General features: G+C 48.0%; 9 protein-coding genes across 9 annotated transcripts; 5 read left to right on the top strand and 4 right to left on the bottom strand.

The window, feature by feature from the left end:
• Nucleotides 1–277: 277 nt before the first annotated feature.
• On the top strand, nucleotides 278–1,110 carry HD556DRAFT_1244241 (uncharacterized protein; the record flags this gene model as incomplete). Its single annotated transcript, XM_041298429.1, has 4 exons — nucleotides 278–643; nucleotides 696–758; nucleotides 815–940; nucleotides 1,000–1,110. The coding sequence occupies 4 exons, from the start codon at nucleotides 278–280 to the stop codon at nucleotides 1,108–1,110; spliced, it is 666 nt and encodes a 221-aa protein (XP_041156304.1).
• Nucleotides 1,111–1,490: 380 nt separating this feature from the next.
• On the top strand, nucleotides 1,491–7,477 carry HD556DRAFT_825025 (glycosyltransferase family 48 protein). Its single transcript, XM_041311741.1, has 10 exons — nucleotides 1,491–1,822; nucleotides 1,879–2,144; nucleotides 2,195–2,809; nucleotides 2,862–3,872; nucleotides 3,925–4,239; nucleotides 4,293–5,673; nucleotides 5,724–5,903; nucleotides 5,956–6,337; nucleotides 6,391–6,856; nucleotides 6,918–7,477. Exons 1-10 carry the CDS (start codon nucleotides 1,612–1,614, stop codon nucleotides 7,284–7,286), a joined length of 5,196 nt encoding a protein of 1,731 aa, XP_041156303.1. The 5' UTR covers nucleotides 1,491–1,611; the 3' UTR covers nucleotides 7,287–7,477.
• A 2,107-nt stretch (nucleotides 7,478–9,584) lies between these two features.
• Nucleotides 9,585–10,939, top strand: HD556DRAFT_825022 (velvet factor-domain-containing protein). The gene is made up of 5 exons (XM_041311740.1): nucleotides 9,585–9,820; nucleotides 9,879–9,995; nucleotides 10,048–10,417; nucleotides 10,475–10,651; nucleotides 10,705–10,939. Exons 1-5 carry the CDS (start codon nucleotides 9,690–9,692, stop codon nucleotides 10,849–10,851), a joined length of 942 nt encoding a protein of 313 aa, XP_041156302.1. The 5' UTR covers nucleotides 9,585–9,689; the 3' UTR covers nucleotides 10,852–10,939.
• A 939-nt stretch (nucleotides 10,940–11,878) lies between these two features.
• Nucleotides 11,879–13,518, bottom strand: HD556DRAFT_1399622 (uncharacterized protein). Its single transcript, XM_041303799.1, has 7 exons — nucleotides 13,263–13,518; nucleotides 13,162–13,207; nucleotides 13,009–13,111; nucleotides 12,897–12,958; nucleotides 12,770–12,846; nucleotides 12,608–12,717; nucleotides 11,879–12,559 (listed from the first exon to the last, which is right to left on the bottom strand). Exons 1-7 carry the CDS (start codon nucleotides 13,381–13,383, stop codon nucleotides 12,041–12,043), a joined length of 1,038 nt encoding a protein of 345 aa, XP_041156301.1. The 5' UTR covers nucleotides 13,384–13,518; the 3' UTR covers nucleotides 11,879–12,040.
• A 102-nt stretch (nucleotides 13,519–13,620) lies between these two features.
• On the top strand, nucleotides 13,621–14,713 carry HD556DRAFT_1433831 (TB2/DP1, HVA22 family-domain-containing protein; the record flags this gene model as incomplete). Its single annotated transcript, XM_041305261.1, has 3 exons — nucleotides 13,621–13,652; nucleotides 13,702–13,857; nucleotides 13,924–14,713. 3 exons carry the CDS (start codon nucleotides 13,621–13,623, stop codon nucleotides 14,711–14,713), a joined length of 978 nt encoding a protein of 325 aa, XP_041156300.1.
• Nucleotides 14,714–15,741: 1,028 nt separating this feature from the next.
• HD556DRAFT_824737 (fungal-specific transcription factor domain-containing protein) lies at nucleotides 15,742–19,624 on the top strand. The gene is made up of 13 exons (XM_041311739.1): nucleotides 15,742–15,950; nucleotides 16,000–16,076; nucleotides 16,135–16,162; nucleotides 16,227–16,530; nucleotides 16,592–16,603; nucleotides 16,657–17,283; nucleotides 17,334–17,343; nucleotides 17,400–17,491; nucleotides 17,545–17,653; nucleotides 17,708–17,923; nucleotides 17,975–18,180; nucleotides 18,241–18,384; nucleotides 18,452–19,624. The coding sequence occupies exons 1-13, from the start codon at nucleotides 15,835–15,837 to the stop codon at nucleotides 19,553–19,555; spliced, it is 3,045 nt and encodes a 1,014-aa protein (XP_041156299.1). The 5' UTR covers nucleotides 15,742–15,834; the 3' UTR covers nucleotides 19,556–19,624.
• Nucleotides 19,208–21,973, bottom strand: HD556DRAFT_1399591 (batten's disease protein Cln3). Its single transcript, XM_041303798.1, has 12 exons — nucleotides 21,696–21,973; nucleotides 21,474–21,536; nucleotides 21,236–21,426; nucleotides 21,119–21,185; nucleotides 20,987–21,056; nucleotides 20,836–20,935; nucleotides 20,536–20,785; nucleotides 20,469–20,482; nucleotides 20,392–20,412; nucleotides 20,251–20,343; nucleotides 19,965–20,191; nucleotides 19,208–19,909 (listed from the first exon to the last, which is right to left on the bottom strand). The coding sequence occupies exons 1-12, from the start codon at nucleotides 21,760–21,762 to the stop codon at nucleotides 19,693–19,695; spliced, it is 1,380 nt and encodes a 459-aa protein (XP_041156298.1). The 5' UTR covers nucleotides 21,763–21,973; the 3' UTR covers nucleotides 19,208–19,692.
• A 76-nt stretch (nucleotides 21,974–22,049) lies between these two features.
• Nucleotides 22,050–23,058, bottom strand: HD556DRAFT_1399571 (uncharacterized protein). The gene is made up of 2 exons (XM_041303797.1): nucleotides 22,483–23,058; nucleotides 22,050–22,435 (listed from the first exon to the last, which is right to left on the bottom strand). The coding sequence occupies exons 1-2, from the start codon at nucleotides 22,624–22,626 to the stop codon at nucleotides 22,232–22,234; spliced, it is 348 nt and encodes a 115-aa protein (XP_041156297.1). The 5' UTR covers nucleotides 22,627–23,058; the 3' UTR covers nucleotides 22,050–22,231.
• On the bottom strand, nucleotides 23,054–23,887 carry HD556DRAFT_1399569 (uncharacterized protein). Its single transcript, XM_041303796.1, has 3 exons — nucleotides 23,679–23,887; nucleotides 23,463–23,625; nucleotides 23,054–23,392 (listed from the first exon to the last, which is right to left on the bottom strand). Exons 1-2 carry the CDS (start codon nucleotides 23,841–23,843, stop codon nucleotides 23,512–23,514), a joined length of 279 nt encoding a protein of 92 aa, XP_041156296.1. The 5' UTR covers nucleotides 23,844–23,887; the 3' UTR covers nucleotides 23,054–23,392; nucleotides 23,463–23,511.
• Nucleotides 23,888–25,080: the final 1,193 nt, after the last annotated feature.

Genomic DNA, 25,080 nt, shown 5'->3' with positions numbered 1-25,080 from the left:
CGGAAACTGTTTTATAGAACGTGACTCGTATCATGATTTGATCTCCTGCCATGATAAGCGTCCGGAGCTTCATGCAGCCATTATTGCTATTACATTGAGATAAAGACGAACTCACTCATCGGACTGGCCAAGCTTGCCGATCATTGGCTGCAGCCGAACAACAATACAGATAATCGTTACAGTGATGGCATGTCAACAAGCCTGGGATGCCAAGCATGCTCCAAAGAAGCATGGTTTCAATTTGGTCTGCTACGCACTTCATGCTCTACGCCCAACCATGAACAAGCTCAGAAAGCCCAAGCCACCCGCCACGATATACAGCCCACCGTCAAGTACTCGATCTGACATTAATAATAATAACCAACATTTGGTCTCTGAATCTGTTCAAAGCAAACCTCCAGTATCGAGAACGATGCAGATCGCGAGTGCCTCACTTGCTGTGGAAAGAATCTCTACCGCTAAGAATACGCTGGAATATCCTAAGACGACATGGTACTCTGCACCTGCTGCTGCCAAGCCTCGCACATCCGTCGAGCAGTACTGGGCTGCGCGTGCACTGGTGGCTGAAACGGTGCTGACAACACGTGTTCAGTATCAGAAGGAAATGACAGACGTGAGGCTAGGGAAAGAAGAGAAGCAGACGGTGAGTATTTCCATTGTCTAAAAAATGTTCTCGGTGATTAATCGCGACATAGAACCAGCTTGCGGCTCTCATGCGGGCGAGCGAAGAACGGCAGAGCAGGCTCGAAAAGTTCGTCGTGCGTTACATTAACTTGCTTGTGTTCTCATTCGCAAGCTCACTTTATTCATTCAGGTAGCCCTTTTAGCATGTTTTGTACTTCTCTTCCTTGCGTTACTTTATATACTGCTGCGCGATTCCCCGAAATCGAAAGGTGCCTCGCACTTTACGATACCGATCCTCTCCCCGTTTACTTCAGTGGTAAGCTTCGTTAATTGCCGTTGCAAAGTTTGCATCATTTCAAACGGAACTATTACCAGGTCGAACATGAAACAGGCATAATTAGTGCGAGATTCATGTCATTCTTCATTCTCGTTGTAGGCATCTTATCATATGCCATCTTCCGACATTGGTTGTCAAAAAAAAGATAGCCCCCATGGTACAAGATTTAGGTTGTAATTCAATGCGCGGCTGGCGTAGCCATGAGAACGATAACTTCGCTTCCCAGCGCAAAGTAGGCCTAGGCTATGGGAGGGGCTATTTTTTGAAATTTACAAAGGGCACGTGTATGCGATACTGGCGGTTTGCATGCCCATTCCTCGTGCGCATCGAGTCCAAGTCGACTTCGAGACGCTGAGCACGCATAGGAATCCAAGTCGACTTTAACAGAGCACGAATAACTACTACTATAGCTAGTATAGTACTTACTTAATGGAGGATGACTGAAAAATTAAATGATGAACCGAGCCAGTGACTCGGTTTGGATCGTGGAGTTATGGGTCGTGGGAAAGGTGTCGTTCACAGGATGGTGCAACTTTGTACCAAAACGTTACACCTTTGCTCAGTCTTCTTTACGCACCGCTCCTTTTCTCTGTCCTGACCACGGCACTCTCAGTCCTGTTGGCCTGTTAACACAGGACACAGAGGTCAAGATGTATCCTCAGTCTGCCTCGCCGACAGCAGATCACGCAGATCCTTTCACTTCTTCAGCGGGCGGTCCTCGCAGATACGTTTACAGCGACAACGACTCTGACAATGTCGACCCTTACGGTCGTAGAGACACTTATGCTTCAGACAGCAGCAACAATGGACTCAACGACACAGAGCGATACTATGATCACAACGGTAACTACGACCCATACGGTTTGTGGAGCACCCTGCTGTGCTATTTTCATACTCACACTTGTGTGATTTTCAAGCACAACCTGACACAGACTCGGATGTCGACATCTATGGCCAGCGGTATCCCCCAGCATCCTCAGAATCCCTAGGACCTTCAAGAATGGGCGTGTCGGATTCAAACGCTACAACATGGGCCGAATACGCAGGACCACAAGGCGCCCGTGATGCATATCCCGCCTGGTCAGCCGAGCGTCAGATCCCACTCTCCAAGGAGGAAATAGAAGACATTTTCCTGGACTTGACCCAGAAATTCGGGTTCCAACGAGATTCCATGCGGAACATGGTAACCTTTATTTTATTTAAAATTGTTGTGGATGTTGACAACCAATCTAGTTTGACTTTTTGATGCAACTGCTGGACAGTCGAGCATCCCGTATGTCGCCCAATCAGGCACTCCTCACACTGCATGCGGATTACATCGGTGGTGAGCATGCGAATTACCGTAAATGGTATTTTGCAGCTCAGCTCGACCTCGATGACGCCGTGGGCCACGTTCAAAATCCTGGTCTTCAGCGCCTTAACCGCAGGGCCGGCGCTCGCTCGTCCAATGAGAAATCGCTCGCAACCGCTATGGAGCGTTGGCGCCAGGCCATGAACAACATGAGCCAATATGATCGCCTCCGCCAGATCGCGCTATACCTTCTTTGTTGGGGTGAGGCTGCCCAAGTGCGCTTTGTTCCCGAGTGTCTGTGCTTCATCTTCAAGTGCGCGGACGACTATTATCGTTCGCCTGAATGCCAGAACAGAGTGGATCCTGTGCCTGAAGGTTTATATTTGAAATCTGTCATAAAGCCCTTGTACCGCTTTATTCGGGACCAAGGTTATGAGGTAGTCGACGGGCGATTTGTGAGGCGGGAGCGAGACCATGCAGATATCATTGGTTATGATGATGTCAACCAGCTCTTCTGGTATCCAGAAGGTATTGCTCGGATCATACTTACCGACAAGGTACGCTGCTTTACTACTCACAACTATATGCTCAACCGATTTTGCAATTCAGACGAGACTTGTGGACCTTCCACCTCCCCACAGATTTATGAAGTTCCACAGCATTGACTGGAATCGTGCGTTCTTCAAAACCTACTATGAAAAACGTTCTTTTGGACATCTCCTGGTCAACTTCAACCGCATTTGGGTCATTCACGTCTCTCTCTACTGGTTCTATACTGCATACAACTCCCCCAAAGTATACCAGATCTCACTTCCTTTGAATAAAGTCTACAACTCCCCGGCATTGGCATGGTCTGTCACCGCACTCGGAGGTGCAGTTGCGACAATCATTATGATTGCAGCGACGCTCGCTGAGTTTTCGTATATCCCCACTACCTGGAATAATACTTCTCACCTCTCCCGCCGCTTGCTATTTTTGTTCATCACCCTCGCGCTGACATGCGGCCCAACCTTCTACATTGCCATTGCAGAAAATAGCTCTGGTGGGACCACGAGTTCACTCGCCCTCATTCTCGGTATCGTCCAGTTCTTCATCTCGGTTGTTGCTACACTCCTGTTCGCGACTATGCCGTCTGGACGCATGTTTGGGGACAGAGTCGCTGGAAAGTCGCGGAAATACCTCGCCAGTCAAACGTTCACCGCTTCGTATCCTGGGTTGCACGCGAAAGCGCGCTTGGGCTCAATCGCGCTCTGGGCTCTTGTTTTCAGTTGCAAAGCCACAGAATCTTATTTCTTCCTCACGCTTTCTTTCCGTGATCCCATTGCAGTGATGGTAGGGATGAAGATTCAGGGTTGTACTGACAGGTACTTTGGCTCCAGTCTATGCACCAACCAAGCTGCGTACACGCTGGCCATCATGTACGTGATGGACTTAGTGCTGTTTTTCCTCGATACGTTCCTTTGGTACATCATTTGGAATACGGTGTTCAGTATCGCGCGGTCATTCATACTTGGCTTGTCGATATGGACGCCATGGAAGGATATCTACACTAGGCTACCAAAACGGATCTATGCGAAGCTACTTGCGACGAGGGATATGGAGGTCAAGTATAAACCGAAGGTCAGTTTCCGCAATCGTTACCTGAATGCACCTTAACGATGTTTTCATATAGGTGTTGGTTTCGCAGATTTGGAACGCAATTATCATTTCCATGTACCGCGAGCACCTGCTTTCTATTGAGCACGTGCAGAAGCTGTTGTACCACCAGGTTGACTCGGGGCACGATGGTAAACGCAGTCTCCGTGCGCCGCCGTTCTTCATCTCTCAGAGCGATAAGGGTTTCAAGGGCGAGTTCTTCCCTCCGGGCAGTGAGGCCGAGCGCCGCATCTCCTTCTTTGCGCAGTCGCTCACGACTGCTGTTCCGGAGCCGCTTCCTGTAGATGCTATGCCCGCATTCACGGTCTTGACGCCACATTACAGTGAGAAGGTCCGTGCTTCGTTTATCTTATCCGAAGTTGTCCCGACCAAACATTTTTTTAGATTCTCTTGTCGTTGAGGGAGATTATCCGCGAAGAAGATCAGAATACCCGTGTCACTCTGCTCGAATACCTGAAGCAGCTCCACCCCGTTGAATGGGACAACTTCGTCAAGGATACCAAGATTTTGGCTGAGGAATCTGCCATGTTCAACGGCACGAGTCCTTTCGGCACAGATGAGAAGGGCCAGTCAAAGATGGATGATCTGCCGTTCTACTGCATTGGCTTCAAGAGCGCTGCCCCCGAATTTACCCTGCGAACCCGTATTTGGGCTTCCCTGCGTGCGCAGACGCTTTACCGCACAGTCTCCGGTTTCATGAACTACGCGAAGGCGATCAAATTGCTCTACCGCGTGGAAAACCCTGAGGTCGTGCAGCAGTTTGGCGGCAACACGGACAAACTAGAACGCGAGCTGGAACGCATGGCCCGGCGCAAGTTCAAGTTCGTCGTCTCGATGCAGCGGTATTCCAAATTCAACAAGGAGGAGCACGAGAACGCTGAGTTCTTGCTGCGTGCATACCCAGATCTTCAGATTGCGTATCTGGATGAGGAGCCACCACGCAAGGAGGGTGGCGAATCGCGGTTGTTTTCTGCGCTTATCGATGGTCACTCTGAATTCATTCCTGAGACTGGCCGTCGTCGCCCCAACTTCCGCATTGAACTCCCCGGTAATCCTATTCTGGGTGACGGCAAGTCGGACAACCAGAATCATGCGATCGTCTTCTATCGTGGCGAATATCTGCAACTCATTGATGCTAACCAGGATAACTATCTGGAAGAATGTCTTAAGATCCGCAACATCTTGGGCGAATTTGAGGAGTACTCGGTGTCAACTCAGAGCCCGTACGCACAATATGGTCACAAAGAGTTCAAGACAAGCCCTGTAGCCATTGTCGGCGCTCGCGAGTACATCTTCTCGGAGAACATCGGTATTCTTGGTGATCTCGCCGCCGGCAAGGAGCAGACGTTCGGTACTCTGTCTGCTCGTGCTTGGGCATGGATAGGTGGAAAGCTTCACTATGGCCATCCTGATTTCCTGAACGCGCTCTACATGAACACTCGTGGTGGCGTGTCGAAGGCACAGAAGGGTTTGCACCTTAACGAGGATATCTATGCTGGCATGAACGCTTTTGGTCGCGGTGGTCGTATCAAGCACACCGAGTACTATCAGTGTGGTAAAGGTCGTGACCTTGGCTTCGGTACCATCCTCAACTTCCAGACGAAGATCGGTACTGGCATGGGAGAGCAGATGCTCAGTCGGGAGTACTATTACCTGGGCACGCAACTGCCTATCGACCGTTTCCTCACCTTTTACTACGGCCATCCTGGTTTCCACATCAACAATATGTTGGTCATCTTGGCCGTCCAGTGCTTCATTGTGACAAGTATGTCTTCTCTTACTACTAAGTGCGAGTTATAATTGATTGTGTTATAGTGGTGTTCTTGGGAACGTTGAACTCTTCTATCTCGGTGTGTCAGTATTCTTCCAGTGGCACTATTCTGCCTGGTATGGATGGCTGCTACAACTTGACACCCGTATTCGACTGGATTCACCGTTGCATCATCAGTATCTTCTTGGTGTTCATGATTGCCTTCCTGCCGCTGTTCATTCAGGGTATGCATGATTCGTTTATCTTCAGTGGGGTGCGGTTTTGACACTTTTACAGAACTGGTGGAACGTGGAACTGGTCGTGCCATTATTCGTCTTGGAAAGCAGTTCATGTCCCTCTCGCCTGTCTTTGAGGTATTCTCTACTCAGATCTACACGCATTCCATCATCAGCAACCTTACCTTTGGTGGTGCCCGATATATCGCGACAGGACGTGGATTTGCAACTACCCGTATCTCGTTCAGCATTCTATTCTCTCGTTTCGCCGGACCGAGCATTTACCTCGGCATGAGGACCTTGATCAGTCTTCTCTATGTCACTATGGCACTTTGGACGCCTTATCTGATTTACTTCTGGATCTCAATTCTTGCCCTTTGCGTTGCTCCTTTCTTGTTCAACCCGCATCAGTTCGCGTTCGCGGACTTTGTGATTGACTATCGGTCAATTGATTCTTTTGTTTTGTTTGCCTGCTTTGCTGATGAATGCGTTGTAGGGAATTCTTGAGATGGATGTCTCGGGGAAATTCGCGCTCGCATAACAACTCTTGGATCGGTTACTGTCGTCTGTCGCGGACTATGATTACGGGATACAAGAAGAAGAAGCTTGGTCTCCCTTCAGATAAAATGTCGGGTGATGTTCCACGCGCCGGTTGGAGAGCGGTCATCTTTTCCGAGGTCGTCTTCCCTATTGTGATGGCGGTGCTATTTACCATTGCCTATATCTTCGTCAAGTCCTTCCCCGATTCGACTGGCAATATTCCACCAAATCCTCTGATCCGAATCGCGATCATCGCCCTCGGTCCGATCGTATGGAATGCTGCAGTCCTCCTTATGCAGTTCATCATCTCCATCTTCCTTGGTCCGATGATGGACCCCACGTTCCCGAGATTTGGATCCATCATGGCATCTACCGCTCACGTCCTTGGTGTCATTGGTATGTTGGGCTTTTTTGAGTTTTTGGTAAGCGTTGTAGTATATCTACTATCTGGCAGTTCTGACATAGTCCGGTTTGACATTGAAGTGGTTCCTTGAGACATGGAATGCATCCCACGCAGTCCTTGGCATTATCGCAGTCATCGCTATTCAGCGTGCAGTTCACAAGGTTCTCATTGCTGTGTTCCTATCGCGTGAGTTCAAGCACGACGAGACGAATCGTGCGTGGTGGACGGGACGCTGGTATGGACGTGGTCTTGGCGCTCATGTCATGTCACAACCCGCCCGTGAATTCATTGTCAAGATCATCGAGCTATCGCTGTGGAGCTCTGACCTTCTCATCGGTCACTTCCTATTGTTCATGTTGACCCCACCCATTCTTTTCCCATACGCGGATCGTTTGCATGCGATGCTGCTTTGTGAGTTGTCTAACCCAACATTCTTCGTGTATTACTGATATCGCTACAGTCTGGTTGCGTCCCTCCAAGCAGATTCGCGCTCCCCTCTATTCTTTGAAACAGAAAAAACAACGCCGTTGGATAGTGAGTGTTTTCAAGTGTTAGCAGACGAGCAAAGGATGCTCATGCATGACCCCAGATCATCAAATATGGCACTGTTTATGTGATCGTCATCATCATATTTACAGCACTCATTGTCCTTCGTGAGTCGTTATTGCTACTTATCTGTTTCTTGTTTATTAATACTCTCCCTAGCCGCCGCCTTTCGCAACAGAATTCATTTCAACTGCACTCTATGCAATAATTTGTAATGAATTCATCTATCATCTATAACTCGCATTCTTTAGATTATCCACCATTACTTGTAGTCTTTTTCTGATCCTGTCGCGCGCTGGACATTCACATGAACGTTTGCCAATATGTCTAGTTTTGATGACGTTGTCAACCCGCCTCGTACTGCATGGACACAATTGGTGTAATGTACTACGGATACGAACTTTGATAAATCACATATTTGCGTTACATATACTTATGACGAAGGAAATCTTATACTTTTTTGCAATGCTGGCAATTTTGAATCGTTTCATGGAGACGAGTCGTATTGGACGTTGTCTAGGGACCGTAGGAAACGTGTCAGGCTGCGACATTCGATCGAGGACTATACTTCATATATATCATCATGCTCCTATACCATTTCCACAGATCTTGACAGTGGACGTATCATGTTAAATGAGAAATTTGGTGTTTTTGGATCCACGAATTCCAGACTTTTACACTGTCATTCAACCGAGAGTACTCTTCCCAACTGTGTCGTTGCCATACACTAAGCCACACAAAACCTGGTCGAGTAAGGAGCTGTGAAGGTGAAATGCCAACGGGATGTTAATAATGTGTGAAAATGAATCCGCATTTATAATACACCTAGAGTGGCCTATCCGCGTGCATCTGGTATACTTTGTTGAAGAAGCCCGCAATTAGCAGATCCAAAGTGACAGCTACAACATCCGTGCGATTAGCCATGAACTAAAATTACAGTAGTAGATGCACCTGCTGAGCACTATCACCGATAACGGCCGGTGGTGTCACGTGTGAGGTCTGTAGGTGTTGGTTTCCCAAGCCTCCATCCCAATGACCCCATGGCAGATCGCTGACTGGCGTTCCAACGAGATGAACAGGTGTCACATTTCAAGATGATTGTAGGTGTGGGTTTGCCAACCCCCCATCGCTTCCGTCAGAAGTGTGATCAGTCCCGCTTGGTTTGTATGGGTGACAGGATATCATGTCTGGATGCGGCTCGAGTACTGCAACTGCATTTGATGGATCTGCTCAGTTGTTGCCTAGAGATATACGGAGATGAAGCAGGGGCAGGAAACCATGGATGGTCGACGCCATGATAGTCGATAAGGAGACTTGTGAAACTTTGAAAGGCGGAACTGAGGTCAGTGAAAAGTAACCGATATAATAGTATGAACGTACTGTTTGCAACTGAGTGAGGGAAAACGAAGGGAACATTGAAGAACTGAGGAGTCAGCATCTGCGATCCTGCGATGCATGCCTTGTAGACAAGAGAGAACTGTAGGCGACACATCAGAATGTGTGTCCGTCCGCAGGTCGTACTATGCGTTTAGGTAATTGCATGTATCATCTCCTATGGGGTTTTTCCAAACGGAAAACAAGCAGGAATGTATAAAAAAACATTGATGCAGAAGTTCTGAAAATCACCTGTGATCATACTCGAGTAACTCCTGCGTTTTAGAATGGCCATTGTCCGATATAGTAGCGCAACTGATGAGGTCGGCAAGGATTTCTTACCACGGAGAATGTGTGTTGACGGCATGAGAGGACACCGTTTGATTCGATGACAATGAATTGGTGGGGCGACTTCCGACTCGGAGGCTATCAGCTGTTAGAACGGCAGTGTTTGATACACTGGAAGTAATTTACGCGATTTGTAGATCTGTGGGCTCGACAACGCTGGCACGTGGGTCCCCGCCATGTTGCTGGTTCCATGGGAGTGCGCCAAAGCGCCGGGTAAAATAGAGGAGTTTGACAATGACGCCACGAGCAGCTACTACCTACAACTTGTTAGAATCGGGGTAGTCGATGGATCATGCGATTCATCCATACCTCTGTATTCAGTTCATTTCACTGTGCACGAGCAGGGTAGGAGGTACTGGTCCAAGTTGGGGTAACGTCACGCAAATGGGAATTGCGTCTCCATTTAGTGTCCGCCCAAGATCGTCGGAATTGTAGGGGAACTTCAGGAGTGACATTTACTGGATGAACATCGTACACGCTAACGCCGTGCAGTGTTATCGAAGTTTACATCTGTTTCAAGCACAACCCTTCTTATCCACCTACCTTTCATTGGCTCAGACTCAGGGTCAGGCTCCCTGCACACTATGCTCAAGTCAGCACCCCGAACGACTCTATCATACATCAACGTACCCATCCATTTCACTGCTGGCCAATTCCGCGGAGGATGCGTGCGTGCTGAGCTCGTCGAGATACAAAAAGCAGACCTTGGGCGAAAGTGATATCGGTGCCTTCTTCACTCGTTTCCATGTGGCTGACCATCATCATGCATGCAGGTATGCTCGCGTAGACAGACGCCCTCTCGACCCACCACCAGTGGTTCAACTCAGACTGTATCACATACACAATGAGGGTACTGAACATGAATCCGAACGAGAAGTTCAAGACTACGAGTGAGTTGTTACCACCCAGGGTTCCCCAATCCTGCTTCAATATCTATTATAGCAACATACAATGTCTTGGATTACTATGCAACGTCGACTTGTTTCCAGTGCCCACTCAACCCGATGACTCATCGGAGTCAGGCTCCCTGCCCCGTCTCCCGCGCCAACTTTCGCCAGTAGTGCAACCCATTCACCCCTCCAACAACTACCCACTACCTTCGATCTTGTCCACTGATCGATTTCCTCCCTCAACCAGTTCGAGTAGGATTCTCGTGTCAGATGCTAAGCTTCCCCTCCCTCCTAATGTCCATCCCGATTCATTCCAAATTTCCGAAAACCTGAAATGCACTGCTGCACTCTCGGGTGCCACTTTCGTGCAGCCAGCTTGTATAGACTATGAAGGCAAGAAGGCTCTTGTCTTTCCATTTTCTGTACGTCTTTCATCATGGTCGAAGGCTTACTCTCACATGACACGTGCACCTATGCAGGACCTTGCGGTAAAAATTGAAGGCGACTTCTTCCTCCGCTATCGTATTTTCGATCTCTTTGCGCGCACTGCAAGTCTAGCAGATATACCAGTGCAGGCTGAGTGCCACGGCGGTCCATTCCGCATATATTCAACCAAGGAATTTCCTGGTTTACAACCTTCGACAGAGTTGTCCAAGGTAAATTGGAACCCTTTTAAAACAAATTTTGATTGAGTTTGTCGGATTTCTAGCAACTCTCCAGATATGGTGTACGACTCAATACCCGCGAGACGGAGCGCAAGCGCAAGAAAAAGGCTTCCGAAAGTAGCGCCATCCCAACTCGAGCAAGCAAACGCAAAGCCACAAGGATTCTGCGGAGCGAGAGCGAGTGTGATTGAGTTTGCTGTAATTACGGATCAGGACGACTACGTTCAACGGACTTGGCATTTTCATTTGGTTTTCTCCCGCGAAAATTTTATTATATCTTGCAGTAGCATATATGCACACACGGATGTAACATATATATACTGTTTTGCTCATGACTTGGTTGGTTCTGTTGGTGAGGTCTACTGTCTATACCGACGGAAGATCTGAGCCACTGCGGAGGCGAACTGGTGAGTCCAATCAGACGACAAGGAGAAATTAGCTCACTCTTCGCATCAGCGTCATCGTTTGACATGCCATCAAACGTTCCCTCTTCAAGTTCATAGGGGTACCAATCATCGTGACCGTATTCTTTAGCAATCCAATCATCAGTCGACATGCCAGCTTCAGCTGCTCTCGCTTCAATTTCCTGATTTATCCATTTCTCGTCCTGTTCGTCGTACCCCCATCCATCATCACAGTCGCATTCGCATGTAGTGGTGATTTCGTAATCTTGTTCGCAAACTTCAAGTTGAGATTGCCCAGCTGTGCCCCTTTCGGTGGCCCTGACAGGCACCGTCTTCGCTTCCTGCAGGGGTTCCTTTCCTCTTGGCGTTGGTTCGGCTGCGTTGGCACCTGCATCGCCATCGGATGGAGCTTTGGGAAGTAGCTCGTCTCCCACTTTGTCTGGAACATCTTTCTCGACCGACTGCAGTCGGGAGATCTGTAAATCCATATTTAAATCAATATTTTCGACCGAGAAATATTTCCTCACTTTCACTTCCAATTTTTCAGGCTGTTCCTCAGGCGTACTATTGGCCTGAGCGGGAACTGGGGTAGAATCTTCTGAACTGTAGAGGGGAATACCCCGCTTCGTACCAGCAGACCTTACCTTGTATGGCGGCTGACCAGATGAAATGCACGTTATTATGGGGTGGGTTCAAAGCAAGAGTGATATACTTACCCTCGCGGTTGTACTCTTCGAAGTCGTGCTCTTGGGCATAGTGGTCAGTGGTACTGCGTGAATGGTAGGTTTCAGTCGAGTTTCAGAATATGTCACAAGTACTGAATTGCGTCATATATACCCCTAAGAATCATCGTTATACGGAATATAGTGTAGGTATGCATATGCTACATGGGTAGTTGTCTAGATGTGCGGAATGAAAGGTATGAATGAGTAGCTATAGGATATCAATGTGAGAACACCTCGTAATGTCCCTTATATCAAATAAGACTTTGGCACTGGGGGCACACAAAAACGGGAGAGCTTTTCCTCTTCGGGGGAATAGCTGCTTCAATGTCCACCTTATCCTTCCAGTCAGTAGGTAAAGAACCGTCAAGCAAGCTGCGATAGATCAGTTGGCGGGCCGCCACGACCGCTTTCACATTCCCGACGACGCCCCCCGCTTGCACGCCTTTCACAATCTGTTGCTGAGCCGCCTTCACAAGCTCTTCCGGCAATTCCTCAAGTGGATCTGAGATCGAAGATTCAGGTCCCTTTCTCCTTTTACGGCATGGTCGTGAGCCGACTAAGTCTTCGATAGATAGCTGTTCATCTGTATCAGGCCAACTTTCGATAAACTTTCGGGCCCTGGCAGCTGCATCTAATCTTTGTGTCGGTCTTTGCAGACATTCTTGATGGTAGGCTGCACAGCAGGTTGGACGCGGGCAGAAATGCATTACTGGGTCTCGATCGGGATTGTAAGATACACCGCAGCAACAAGCAGTACGTGTAATATTCGGCTGTTGAAGGGATGAAAATTATCACTTTCACGTCGAAGGTACACTCACGAGAATTTTCCGAGCGCGGTATTCCAAGTCGAATCGACAGAAGAAATCATCAGAGTCGAACACCTCTTGGTCGATAGAACGTTCATCATATCTCATGACAGCTGCATGATCTACACGGACAGAGTTCAAATTGATAATGTAGCACGAGAAATAGGAATTTACCACAGAAACTTGCTGTAGATACATAATCATAGTAATCTGACATGATCCGTTCATATTGGCCACAGCCACTGACATCACTTTGATACTTCAGAAATTATTCACAGATGTCAATTCTCTGTGCACTCACAAAGACTTGATTACAGAGTTGACTTCCTGAGGCGACCAGTACCACTGTACGAGAACCCATACCTGCGTCATGGCTGAGCGAAGATAATACCAGAGTCAGTGGCAAGACGTACATCTTCGTCGTTTCTTGCCCTAATTTCTTTGATTCTACCAATCCAATACGCAGTTGGATGGTGTAATTTGTCCGGAAGCACCCCTTCCGGTAGGATAAATGCGCTGTTGAGGGTCAGCATTCACTACGTCTTGCTATAAAGTCAGACACGAACGTTTCCCCGATAGAAAATCGATGCTGGTTCCCCTCTTCATCAGCAACTAAAATCCAACAGTTACCACCATCAAGCTGGAAAAGAAAGCGAAGATGTCATACCTATAAACGAAGCAAAATCTGGCATTGTTTTCCATTCGCTGTCGGCGGGTATGCCGATTGTATACTTTGGTTTTGATACCTTTTTACGCGTAAAAAGTGACTTCTTCTTACGCCGAGACATGTTGAAAAGTGAAGTTAGAGACGACAGTTTAATTTTCAGCACTCAATGTCCCTTGAGGTTGTCCGAGTCACCTGTAAGACGCGAAGAAACCTGGAGAAACGCGTCTGTGGCACCATTGTCAAGTTGATGATGTAATCATTCCATGTAAAGCGATTCGGTGTTAATGCGTTGTACCCTTGCGCACAGTGGCACTTTGCACGAGTGCACTGATTTTTTTGTTCTGAGATATTGCAGACCATGGTCTTCTATTTTACATCTTGCATGATTAGGTATGTCTTCATATATGCTCAAAGAGTCACATACTGATGTCGTGTTTAGTTCGGTTGTCGTTTTTCTTTATCCTGGCTATGCATCCTACAAGACCCTTTCCCAGAGACCAGCCTCTGAGGAGGAGTTGGAGCGATGGCTGATGTATTGGTCGGTACTGGGATGTATCGTCGGCGTCGAGTACGCTGCAGAGTGGCTTATTTCATGGTCAGTCGGTTTACATCGATGGTATCAGTGTCAAGGTCCTGATACACCCCTTGCGCGTGTAAATAGGGTACCATTCTACTACCTCGTGAAGACCATATTTCTTCTCTATCTAGCACTCCCGCAAACACGCGGCTCATCCTACCTCTACATCAACCATCTTGAACCATTCTTCCAGGCTCATGAATCCCAGATCGATGCGACGCTCGCATCTTTCAAAATTCGCATTTATGCCTTCATCCAGCAAAAGTTTCGTATTTTATGGGATGCACTCGCTGCGGCAATCGGTCAACAGCAACAGGCCCAATTTGCTCCCGCAGGCGGGGTGACAGACACCGGTGTACCCCCAACTTTGGCTGACCCTGCATCAGGGCCCGCTCGGCTTGCCATGGGGCTCTGGCACTCGTATGGCCCTACGATCCTCGCTTCTGGCACAGCACTGCTGCGTCAGGGTGCTGCGGCAGCGGGAACATCTGCTGACCAAGCCTGGAATACTCCCGCAAACACCTTCACAAGGCGTTCTGACGCAGGTCATCAGGGCTCCTTGAAAGATCGCAGGCGCGAGCTTGAAGCTGAGCTTGCGTTCATCAATTCGGCAGAGCGTCCTGCTGTCTTGACTCCTCCTGCTTCAGGCTCCATCCAGCCACCTTCCCGTGCATCTTCGGACTTTGAGTTGCGGGAGCGTGGGTCCAGCTTTGTTGGGCGATTTGAGGAAGTAGACGTCCCCAGCGATGCAGAGGGATATGACGTTGATGGTGACTCTGGTCGGGAGGGTCGTGACAGGCCTGAGGCGAGGAAAGCTGCCAGCTGGTTTGGCTGGGGAGGTGCGGCGCCAAGCAAGGGAGGAAAGTCGGATTAGTTGAAGGCTTGATCTGGGGATCTGTATCATGGTGATGATAGTTGTATTTACATTTGGACGAGATGTACATAACTCGGTACATACTCGGTAATTTCCCGATCATGGCTGTATTCTTCCATGTGCAATCTGTAACATTGTCGTATTTATTTCTCCGGTCTGCTGCAACGCGGCTGCCATGCAAGAGATGAACGTTTGAAGCACGTACATAAATCGCCGTAAAAAAAACACCAACGTGATAGACAATGTTCTAGTCCGCACCACACAATCTCAATCAGATTTGGACTGACTCTAGACCAAGGGCTCTGAGAACGTAAATTGAGTAAGTAACTTCTCCTTTTCTCCGGGTGACAGTGGAACAAGCCGAGGAAAGCATCTTGAGGTCGCTCTAAGACCTGCAGGAGGCTGGCAATGAGCCTTAAAATATATGAACACATATCGTAACTGTACAACTTCTTATCAAGCATATACTTAGATCGCAACTTGAGGCGGAATTGCCGCAGTGGCAGTGGCAGCAACAAACCGACCCTAGTAGGTCCCCGTCGCACCCTGAATGCGGATGAGCATAGTGCACAAAATACTTACATACGACGTTACACCTTTTGGACGATAGTCTCAGTATTACTATCCGGTGGCGAAAACGTGTACGGTAAGCTTATCATTTGCGCGCCATGCGGCTGACACGGAGCTGGATTCTAAAAAAGCCGACAACCTGACGTTGAAAAAAATCAAGGTGAGTGTTGCTATGTCTATGAGAAGGTTCAAAAGACAAAATGACCTTTGAATAATAGAATCGTCCTTGAAATCGCCATAGAAATGTTACGGTGGTTGCAAGTTTCAAGAACACATTACAACCAATTTCGGAGTGCATCTGTACATGATACTGTCATCCCAGCTTTGACGCATCTGGGGAGGCGCACATGTGGGAGTATCTCGGAACAAGTCTCGGAAGATAAATGTGAGAGCGGAAGCAAAATTACGTAAAACATTCCATTTGTAGTTCTAAATGAAAAGTCTTAAAGTTAGGGACGACACAATGCAAGGCCCTTTGCCTCCTTTTCCTTTCTTCCTTTGCCCAGCTCTATGCGTCTCGGTGGCCTTAGATATTCACTCAGTCTAAAGTCATGCCTCAAGCATCCCGTGGAAATGCTCGTCAGCCTGACTCCAGAGATGTCCAAAAGGCCATGGACAAGGAGCAGAAGAGAAGCCGAGGCGCTATGTCATGCGCCGAGTGTAGAAGGTGGTGCTCCATTTGTGATCAGTTTCCTCCTCTCATCTTTTGCCGCTAGACTCAAACTGAAATGTGACAAAACTATACCCTGCTCTTCATGCAGACGCAGAGGCTGCTCCGCCATCTGTCCTAATGGTATGTTCACGTGTTCATCTGCTGTAAGATGCCCTCTTATCAAGACCACGGGCGCTAGGTTCCCTCACGACTGGTCAGGGAACTCGGTAAGTCTCCTACGAGTCATGTAGGTGGCTGAAGACTTCATGTCAATGTTGTTCCTCGTTTCAGGTTCGTGCTAGCAGATACAGAAAAATTGCATCAGAAGATCGCACAAATGAGTGACAGGATTCGTCAACTTGAAGATGCACTTTCTATTTCACAAACCAGTCCTGGCGAACAGCATCCTCTTCTGCATAGAAATCTTCTCGACATCAAATCGATCATAGATTTGCATGCTGCTATAGATGAGGAAACGGCAGGCAAATCCAAGCATGAAGTCGATGATGACTCGCAATACATCGAATCTTTTGGGACGCTCGCCATACGGGACGATGGAGCTGCAACTTTCTATGGTCCATCCGCCGGGTCGGAGGTGAGCATTGCATTGGCAGCTTTCTTTACAACAGCTGATTGCATCACCATAATGTCTTTAGAGCCTGCTCATCGTATGTTATGAGGGTCCTCTCAACCATACCGCTAGGCTAATTATGTGCCACAGGGAGAGTCCGCCGTATCATCGACACCTGGTTTTAGTCCAGGAAATAGGACACAGCATACTGAACATCTGTCTCCCAGTGTCAAGCATCTGTCCAAGTCTTTCCCTCTGGCTCCAGTGTTTACTGATGAGGTTGATCTCAACTACCTCATTCAAAATCATTTACCTCCTTGGCATCGTGCTCGTCACTTGAGTGAGCTGTATCTCCAGCAAGCACCATGGTTCTTCGGAGCGGTAACAAAACGGCAACTCATGGAGGAGAACCTTCCTTTATGGTACGCAGAAGCATCAGATCTCATTCATCTGGGTTCCGTGGCGCCATCAGTAGCCTCGGGGAATGATGCTTTGAGTAAAGGTCCTCATGAACTCGCCTTGATGTTTGTGATATTCTGCTTTGGGGCACTGACGGATCACAGATTACCCCCTGCGCCAGACAACGAGGAAGCCGACATGTATTTCAAGCTTACGCGCGCTGCCCTAAACTTAGAGCCCGTACTTGACCGTCCACCATCAGTGGCAACCATTCAGACTCTGGCTTTACTCGCAATCTATCAGGGCCTTTGCAGTGGAGAAAACAGCATTGAGAGCACCTGGGGAATCTTTGGACTTGCAACAAAGTTAGCTCAGAGCGTAAGTGATATTGGTTTCCTAATTCCACTTCTTGACGCTGTGCTATATAGATTGGACTGCGTCAGTAATTCAATCATTTGTATCATCGGTCAAGTTAGCTTATTATCCACTGCCAGACCGTGATTGCGCCCGCTGGCAGCTACCTCCACAAGAGGTGCAAAAGCGCCGTGCGCTGTTCTGGGAGCTATTCATCACAGACGGGTGGCAGGTAAATCTTGTCCTTGTGATTCTGTGGGATGTTACTAATTAACTTTCACGCAGTCCTTGGCTACAGGTCGTCTTGCTACGTTTTATCTGCCTTTTGTAGACTGTGAACTACCTAACGATCCCGATTCCACGGTGGACGAAGACGGAACTGTTTTACAAAGCTGTAGGTCCTACTTTCTTCTCTTTCGTGTGTTGATCTCAACGATAATAACCTCAGTCCCGGCATGGAAGGCTCGCTTTGGTTTCCATTGCATATCCGCAATCATCCAACATGCACAAACGGCTAAGGTACCAAAGTATTCTGTTGTCATCGAGCTGGATCGCACGATTCGCGACATGGAGCTTCCAAAATACGCCCAGCGACCTCCCAGAGAGGGCGCTGAACTTGGAGAAGCGATGAAGCATTACATGCCCCGGAACTACCGACACCTGAGTAAGCGATTCCAGCAGTCTAACATCGAAGCAATTTTCAAGTTCGTTGCAGCTCTGCTATATCTTCATCGATGCTTTTTTGCGGAAGCTGTATCAAACAACCCCACAGACCCCATGAGCAGCCCATTCGCTCCATCGTTCCTTGCAGGGTACCGTAGTGCCTGTGAACTGATTAACGGTCTTCGCACGCAGTTCGACTTGTTCCCAGCACAAATCGCTCGCTTCTGGGTTTTATGGACCCATGCGTTTTCCTCATCCGTGAGCACACCCCGCTGGCATACCGTTCTGAATGCCATGTTGATACTCCAATATAATTAGGTGCTGCTGTCTTCTGTTGTTACGCATGCATCTGGAAGCGGTTCTCGGTCGAAGATCACTACTGCAGCTTTGACCGAGCTGCGACGCGCTGTCAGTCTTTTCAAAGAAGCATCTGTTTTTGGAGGTCGAGCTGGAAAATTCCTTGTACGTCAGCACTAGCACTGGTATACTGAACACCGGACAACGCATGCTGACGCCGATGCCTTCATAGCCTATCCTCGAGAGGCTGTTGCATAAAGCTGAGCAGGCATACAGTACTGCCACTCCTACCGTGACTCGACGAGATATATTCTCGAATACTGGTCCAACCAAGTCGAAGGATGAACTTTCGATTTTCAGTGGACAAATCAACAAGGTTGCCACGAAGGCCCCCGCACCACCGTCTTCAGGACGAACCAGCCATTCACCAGGAAACAGCTCCAATCTGAGTCAATCTTCCCCGGTGCAGGTAGAAGGCACTCCTCCGCAGGCATTCAGCAACATTCATCCATCGCTGCGCGAGCAGTGGAGCAGTTTCGAAGGAGATATCAATACTCAGCTTTACAACGCTCAACGAGACGAGTATTACACAGAAGATGATGATTTCATGCACGCATCTACTGAGGATGTACGCGGAATGACCAGTATACATGAGGGTACATACCACCAAGCCCAACCGGTCCAGCATCAACAGCATCCAGGTGCACAGCCGCCACAGGGATACCGTCACCACTTTTCCGCCTCGTCGCATGGGTTTTCTCAACCGGTCGAGGCACAGAAGTCTTTCCAAGGCGAGAATCAGCGCCGGGAACCTGTGTACGCGTCTGGTAGTCAAGGACAACGCTATCAGCATGAGCCGCAGTACGCTCAGGCGCTGCCACAATCTCACCATCACCAGCCCGACAACACTCAATACCATGCGGAGCCTCCTCAGCAACATCCTCAGCAACATCCTCAGCAACATCCTCAACAACATTATCATCCTGACCCTCAGCCCCAGCCCCAGCCCCAGCCCCAGCAATACTATAGCCAGGAACAGCCTAGTCATCATATCCATGATCCATACCAGTCATCATCATCCTTCAGCACTGCAGATCCTTACGCATCTAGTGACTACAACGCAAGACCCTCCCAATCATATTGGGAATCTGCACAGCAGTCGTATCAGGCGCAGGAAAGCACTTCGTATTATCAGTCCTCGTACTATGAAAATCAGTACCAAATGTCCCAGCAACCCCAAGCTCCTACAGAATACCCATCGGTTTCCCAGCAGCATCTGCAAGAGACGTGGCAGTCATTCAATGTTTACGTCGGCTCGCCGCGTCGGCCGACGTAGAACTCCGCTCCTGTACTCTAGTATTTTCATTTGGCCACCTAGTATTCCTTTCGGTTTCTTGATATCCTCTAGCGCATTGTGTGTCATTACTGCTCAAATGTTGTATATAAACTATACGTCTTTCGTAGGTCGTAGACCTAAAGCCCTTGGCATAGGTACTTCCCCCTTGTAACTTGCGCTCTGCAAAGCTCCATTTCCGTTGGTACAGCGAGAATTGAAGCCAATAAAATCCCAGAGCTATCGGCAAAACCAATGGAACCTATCTTGAACTCGCGCTCTTGCTTTATGACATCGGGATTGTGCGTCGAGGCTGGATCCGGTTGCTCTTGATTGATACAATAGAACACGTTGACGCTAGTAGTCATTCAATCAGATCATCAACCTATATCTGGACAAAAATAAGACACACTATGCCAAACCACCGCATACGCCTTCAATACTGATGAGTATGAAAACCAGGAATATACTTCCTGCCTCACGATCTTCTGGAAGTAGCCCGACAGCGGATTCAAATACTAGCAGAAGCAGTATTGCGAACTGGATGATAGCCGGAGCAGGAAGGAGATGGGCCGGAAGGGTTTTCAAGCCCAGAGATATGCTTGAGCGAGAGAAAAAGACCGTGGTTTGGTAGACTAGCTATGAATGGATCGTTATCAAAAATGTATTTCAGGATCACGGCGAATTATCATGCAAACCTGCCAAAGTGGATAGTAGTCGCGGGTAGAATGAATGATCTTGCTGAGGAGGCCGTGTGACGGAACGGGAAATAATAAAGTCGGTGCGACACCCTGTATATGTTCAGAAAGACTATAAGTGCAAAGATAGCCATGACGTACCTGGTTGATAGTATACTCAAGCTAGGTTGTGCAGGTCAGAAGGCATGCTCCGTGTCTAAGAAACATCGACTACTTACGGTATAAACACAAACTGGTAGTAAATTATTAGACACATAAGAATCACGAGTAATAAAGATTGCTCACATAGTGGAAGCATATACTTCAATAACATCGGTTTGACTAGACGCCATTTATCCGCGGCTGATAAGCGGACGGTAACCTTGGGCTCCACACGAGATTCTACATCATCTTGAGCAGACAAATCATCATCAATTTCAGTCTCAAGATCGTCAGCGGGGACCAGCGTGTATGACGTAGAGGATGACTGGTGCATGAATGCTGCTGGACGGGGGAGCAGGAAAAAGTATGCCAGAGGAAGGACGAATGGAAGAACCTGTGATGCAATATGAGCGATTGTTTTGGCTGCTATGCCCATATTGTTACCGCTGAGATGCCAACACCAGTACTGACACCCAGGCCCCTGAGTTCCCACCACATAAATGCTCCGACAATACCTGCAGCTCCTGTACCTGAGGCGAAGTATCTGTCAAGTGGAATCAACATGAAATAGCTCGAAGGGTGAGACAATGCGGACCCAACGCTTCGACCTCCTACCGAACGGCTGTATGTTGTCGAAAGTTGCAAAAAGGTCATTTCTCCCAGACCTATAGTTTGTCGTTCACGTGAGAAACACTGGTGGGTGTGCATGATGAATGTGTAAACTCACCCGACGAAAACGACGCGAGACATATTCCCAGCAGCCTCGAATACAGGCTTTCATGGAAGGCAACGACCTGTGGGTAATATGAATTGTGATTTCAAAGAAAGTCTGTTGTCAGATTACCAGCATGCCTATGAAGCTTAGCGTGCAGCAGGCGACAATGCGTCGAGCATAACGTATGCGACCTTTGAGAAAGTACGGCCACCCGAGCTTCACAATTAAGGCCGGAGCGATATTACAAAAGGCAATGATGCCCTTAGGTGTCGACGGAGGGACGAGGTCGAGTGCAGCCGAAAGTATGATGACGTAGAGTACTTCATGATGATCAGAGCAGCCATTTGAAAAAACAAAAATGGCACACCGTTATTTATGAGTCCAAAGAGAAAGAAAGAAAATCCAAGCTTCAAGGACAATCGTTTCTTGCCTGCCGAACAAGCCAAATCAGTAAAGTTTGAAACTCCATTAAAAATGGCGTCATGGTACAAGGTAAGTACTAATTCTAGCTCAGCGCGGCGTCTACTTCACGGTTTGGAAAGCTTTGCTACAATCAACACAACACTTGCCATGCATATCGAACACTGACCTGTGCTTGGTATAACAAAATGTCCTTCGGTATGAAGAGCGGCTGTGCTGTGGGGTTCGACAGACATCTCCGAGAGAGCACCGGCTTGCCAGTGGATATCGTGGGCACGAAGAGAGTTCTGGCGTATAGACTGGAGTTCCAGATCACCTTAATAAGGCTCAAATGTATCAATATCACGATGAAACACTGCAGCTGTGCGCCTGGGATAATAGCTGGTCAAGAATAAAGGTGCAACATGCAAAACACGATGCATGATAACCTCGCTGCCCGGATCTCAGCTAACCCCTAAAGAGGGGGTCGGTAACTTGGGGGCTCATCGACACAATTACACTAGTTAGGAGGCCCCGGGCCCCACGGTAACGACTCCACCCCGAAAGACACTTTTATGCAGATATGTCTTCGTGCTGCCGTTAAAAACACCCAGCTCTGAACAGATATATCCTCGCTATTAGTCCTTGCGTAAATCTGTCTGTGGGAATTTTTTTGCCATCACCGGCACCAGTCAAGCTTAACAGTTTCAAACATATTTTTCTAATTTATATCATAGTGTCTTCAATGCCCGAGCAGGGTTCGCTGCGGCTACCGCACTCAGTACTCAGCAACGAACTACTTGCATGTCCGAGTCGCGTCGTCAACCGCATTGCACCAAGGCAAGAGCGGAAACACGACTTACTGTAGCTTGGCGGGTCACGTCCCCTCACTGTCAGGCCCGACACAGACCAATTTGGGCTACCATGCCGGTAAGCCACGGGGTTATTAGAAAACTACCCATACTCACACCCCAAAGTCCTACTTCTTCTATGCATATAAAGCTAGGGCAGCAAAGATTCCTGTCGCAGAAGATGGGACAGACACCATCATCACTGACAACTGGCATAGACACTGTCAACTTGAAAGCAGCAACAACAGCGAGGATGAAGGAGAGCCGCATTATCTGTGAGATGTGTGCGGTAGGAAAACAGCTTGCTTTATGTCCTGAATAATGTTCTGCTCGCCCAAACAACCTCTTCAGAACATATGATATTTGTATTGCCAGCAGACCTCAGGTTTGATTCGCTCTATCTTTGACATTATCTGAGCGGCAGACACTAGGAAATGCTGGTAATATGTAATTCCAACCCGTTGTGGCATATAGCCTGGGATAGGTGATGACGATGATCCCTGGAGATGGATACTAACAGAAATCCAGAGTCTCGTTATGCATGGGAGAACGCTAAACTGGATACCAGGAGATCAGCAGCTGGCTTGGGAGATCTCGAAAGACCCAGGTATACTTGTATTTTCAGAACGCACACTATGCAGTATCCTATCGTGCCAGACCCCCGCGTCATTGATCAGCAAAATTTTAGCCCTGAAATGCATCATATGTGTCTCTGTACGTGGGCTGACGTTGGTTCCCCATTACAGGTACAGACGTGGCACTAGACACAATTTACGTGAAGGAATGCTGTGCTATCTCTTCATTTAGATGAATTGTTGTGAGGACAGAGCGCTGGTGCACTAATGCTGAGTCCCCTGCATCATGCCATGAACGTCAGAAACTCAGAAGTTACAGATCACTGTCTTTGATATCCACACATGGTCAACTAATGCCTGATATCTTGACTTTTGACGCATGAGATCAATTTCCATCCTCAAGGACTCCACCTGCAACTGCCATTACTTTTCAATTATCGAACTTGTCGGTAGATCTTGTGGTGCGTCACGTTTTATGCCATTCCCAGTCAAGCTTGTTCGAGACATATTCTCCTAATTTAATGTCCTTAGTGCTCGAACAGTGTCTGTTCACTGTGACAGCCGAGCACTGAGCAACGAACTACTTACATGTCCCAGCTGTATCATCGACCACACTGCACCAAGGCAAGAGCGGAAACTCACTATAGTTCGGCGGGTCAATTACGGACACACATAAATTCGACCTACCACACCGGTAAGCCACGGGGTTAGATGAAAACTACTCATGCTCACATCCCAGGGGTTAAGTTCGATTGGCTGGCAATCATAGGAAGGGCAGCAATCACCCACGTTGCAGTAGACGGGACAGTCACCGTCATCAACAACAACTGGTATAGACACTGCCAACTTGAAAGCAGCAACAATGGCGAGGATGAGGGAAAGACGCATTATCTGTGAGATGTGATATCTCATATGGGGTTCCAAAAACAAACCTAAAGGGTAAGGTAGGAAGACAGCTTGCGTTTATATCCTGAATAATGTTCTGTTCACCCGAAATACTTCTTCAGACAGATGTCATTTGGATTGCCAGCAGACCTCACGCTTGATTTTCTCATCCTCTTAGTTCCGGCCCGTTGATTCCTGGAGCTACTAGGCTAGGCTCAAGAATCTTACAGTGGACACTGATAGAAATTTAGGGTTTCATCATGCATGGGGAAACATGAAACTGGATACCGGGAGATCAGCAGTTGACTTCGAATATATCTATTCTAAAGGAGAGTGCTCTCAGGTGTACTTTTATTTTTGTAGCACATACTATGCAGTACTATATAATGCCGGACCCCAGTGGTCGGCAAAACCCCATTTAACCACGAACCACTGTAGGGTCATTATACGTGTCTGATATAGTTTCGCCATTCACTTTAATTGAGGGACCAACATGCTTGTGCAATTTTCAATTCCGCGCCTCGACGTGACCTTGTTTTGTGCACCATTTCTCACAAAGATCCCAGACCTGCTGCATGTACATCTATCATCACTTTTAACGTACATTCCAACTGCGCAGAAATTTTGTGTACGTACTCAAACCACCCCGTCAAAGCAAAACCTACAAGCTTCAACATTGCAACATCCAGCGGGTATGTCCCCACCAAAATGACCACAAAATATCACGGCTTGGAATACATCGGCTAGGATGCGTTTAATGTTATGTTTAATTTATCCTGACTCTGGGGTCATACATAGATTCTTGTCATGGCATCGTGCCATTCGTCAGACATGCATTTTCCCAATCCGATCTACGGTCTGCCAATATCCGTATGCGCAAGGTATAAAAAGCAAGCCTGATTCTTACTGCGTCCACTCCCCTCAGATTTATCAGATCCCGTATCATCCTGTACAGAAAATGCGTTTCTCAGACTCAATCCTCGCCGTTATGATTACTTTGACAGCATCCATGTCTGTCAGTGTCAGTGCATGTGTTGGCCCACACGCCATTTGCAAATCCGAGACGGATTGCTGCCCCGGCATTTATGGTTGTAACTATGAAACTGTGAGTATGGACCGTTTGTTTGATTCGACACCATGGCTCACCTTTGTAATACTCATAGCACACCTGCGAAATCATATAGTTGTAGCCAGAGTCACTGACGATCACAACGCTACGTTGGCATATCCCTGCCTTGATACCGTGCTTGATCGCATAATATAT

The sequence above is a fragment of the Suillus plorans genome (assembly GCF_016647745.1).
Source record: "Suillus plorans strain S12 chromosome Unknown HD556scaffold_61, whole genome shotgun sequence".
In the NCBI taxonomy this organism is placed as follows: Eukaryota; Fungi; Basidiomycota; class Agaricomycetes; order Boletales; family Suillaceae; genus Suillus; species Suillus plorans.
This window is presented reverse-complemented; position numbering and strand designations above follow the sequence as displayed.

What these genes read in the sequence shown, in the direction of transcription:
- HD556DRAFT_825025 (XM_041311741.1), top strand. Translation starts at nt 1,612, where the DNA reads ATGTATCCTCAGTCTGCCTCGCCGACAGCAGATCACGCAGATCCTTTC. An exon ending in CGGTAACTACGACCCATACG is followed by an intron (nt 1,823 to 1,878) that starts GTTTGTGGAGCA and finishes GTGATTTTCAAG; the next exon opens with CACAACCTGACACAGACTCG. An exon ending in GAGATTCCATGCGGAACATG is followed by an intron (nt 2,145 to 2,194) that starts GTAACCTTTATT and finishes CAACCAATCTAG; the next exon opens with TTTGACTTTTTGATGCAACT.
- HD556DRAFT_825022 (XM_041311740.1), top strand. Translation starts at nt 9,690, where the DNA reads ATGCTCAAGTCAGCACCCCGAACGACTCTATCATACATCAACGTACCC. An exon ending in CGAGAAGTTCAAGACTACGA is followed by an intron (nt 9,996 to 10,047) that starts GTGAGTTGTTAC and finishes TATCTATTATAG; the next exon opens with CAACATACAATGTCTTGGAT. An exon ending in CTTCGACAGAGTTGTCCAAG is followed by an intron (nt 10,652 to 10,704) that starts GTAAATTGGAAC and finishes TCGGATTTCTAG; the next exon opens with CAACTCTCCAGATATGGTGT.
- HD556DRAFT_1399622 (XM_041303799.1), bottom strand. Translation starts at nt 13,383, where the DNA reads ATGTCTCGGCGTAAGAAGAAGTCACTTTTTACGCGTAAAAAGGTATCA. An exon ending in CGATTTTCTATCGGGGAAAC is followed by an intron (nt 13,112 to 13,161) that starts GTTCGTGTCTGA and finishes GACCCTCAACAG; the next exon opens with CGCATTTATCCTACCGGAAG. An exon ending in GGGCAAGAAACGACGAAGAT is followed by an intron (nt 12,959 to 13,008) that starts GTACGTCTTGCC and finishes GCCATGACGCAG; the next exon opens with GTATGGGTTCTCGTACAGTG.
- HD556DRAFT_824737 (XM_041311739.1), top strand. Translation starts at nt 15,835, where the DNA reads ATGCCTCAAGCATCCCGTGGAAATGCTCGTCAGCCTGACTCCAGAGAT. An exon ending in TCATGCGCCGAGTGTAGAAG is followed by an intron (nt 15,951 to 15,999) that starts GTGGTGCTCCAT and finishes TTTTGCCGCTAG; the next exon opens with ACTCAAACTGAAATGTGACA. An exon ending in ACGACTGGTCAGGGAACTCG is followed by an intron (nt 16,163 to 16,226) that starts GTAAGTCTCCTA and finishes TCCTCGTTTCAG; the next exon opens with GTTCGTGCTAGCAGATACAG.
- HD556DRAFT_1399591 (XM_041303798.1), bottom strand. Translation starts at nt 21,762, where the DNA reads ATGTCTGTCGAACCCCACAGCACAGCCGCTCTTCATACCGAAGGACAT. An exon ending in TAAGCTTCATAGGCATGCTG is followed by an intron (nt 21,186 to 21,235) that starts GTAATCTGACAA and finishes TATTACCCACAG; the next exon opens with GTCGTTGCCTTCCATGAAAG. An exon ending in ACTACTATCCACTTTGGCAG is followed by an intron (nt 20,192 to 20,250) that starts GTTTGCATGATA and finishes ATCCATTCATAG; the next exon opens with CTAGTCTACCAAACCACGGT.
- HD556DRAFT_1399571 (XM_041303797.1), bottom strand. Translation starts at nt 22,626, where the DNA reads ATGCGGCTCTCCTTCATCCTCGCTGTTGTTGCTGCTTTCAAGTTGACA. An exon ending in TATGCATAGAAGAAGTAGGA is followed by an intron (nt 22,436 to 22,482) that starts CTTTGGGGTGTG and finishes CCCGTGGCTTAC; the next exon opens with CGGCATGGTAGCCCAAATTG.
- HD556DRAFT_1399569 (XM_041303796.1), bottom strand. Translation starts at nt 23,843, where the DNA reads ATGAGATATCACATCTCACAGATAATGCGTCTTTCCCTCATCCTCGCC. An exon ending in ATGATTGCCAGCCAATCGAA is followed by an intron (nt 23,626 to 23,678) that starts CTTAACCCCTGG and finishes CCCGTGGCTTAC; the next exon opens with CGGTGTGGTAGGTCGAATTT.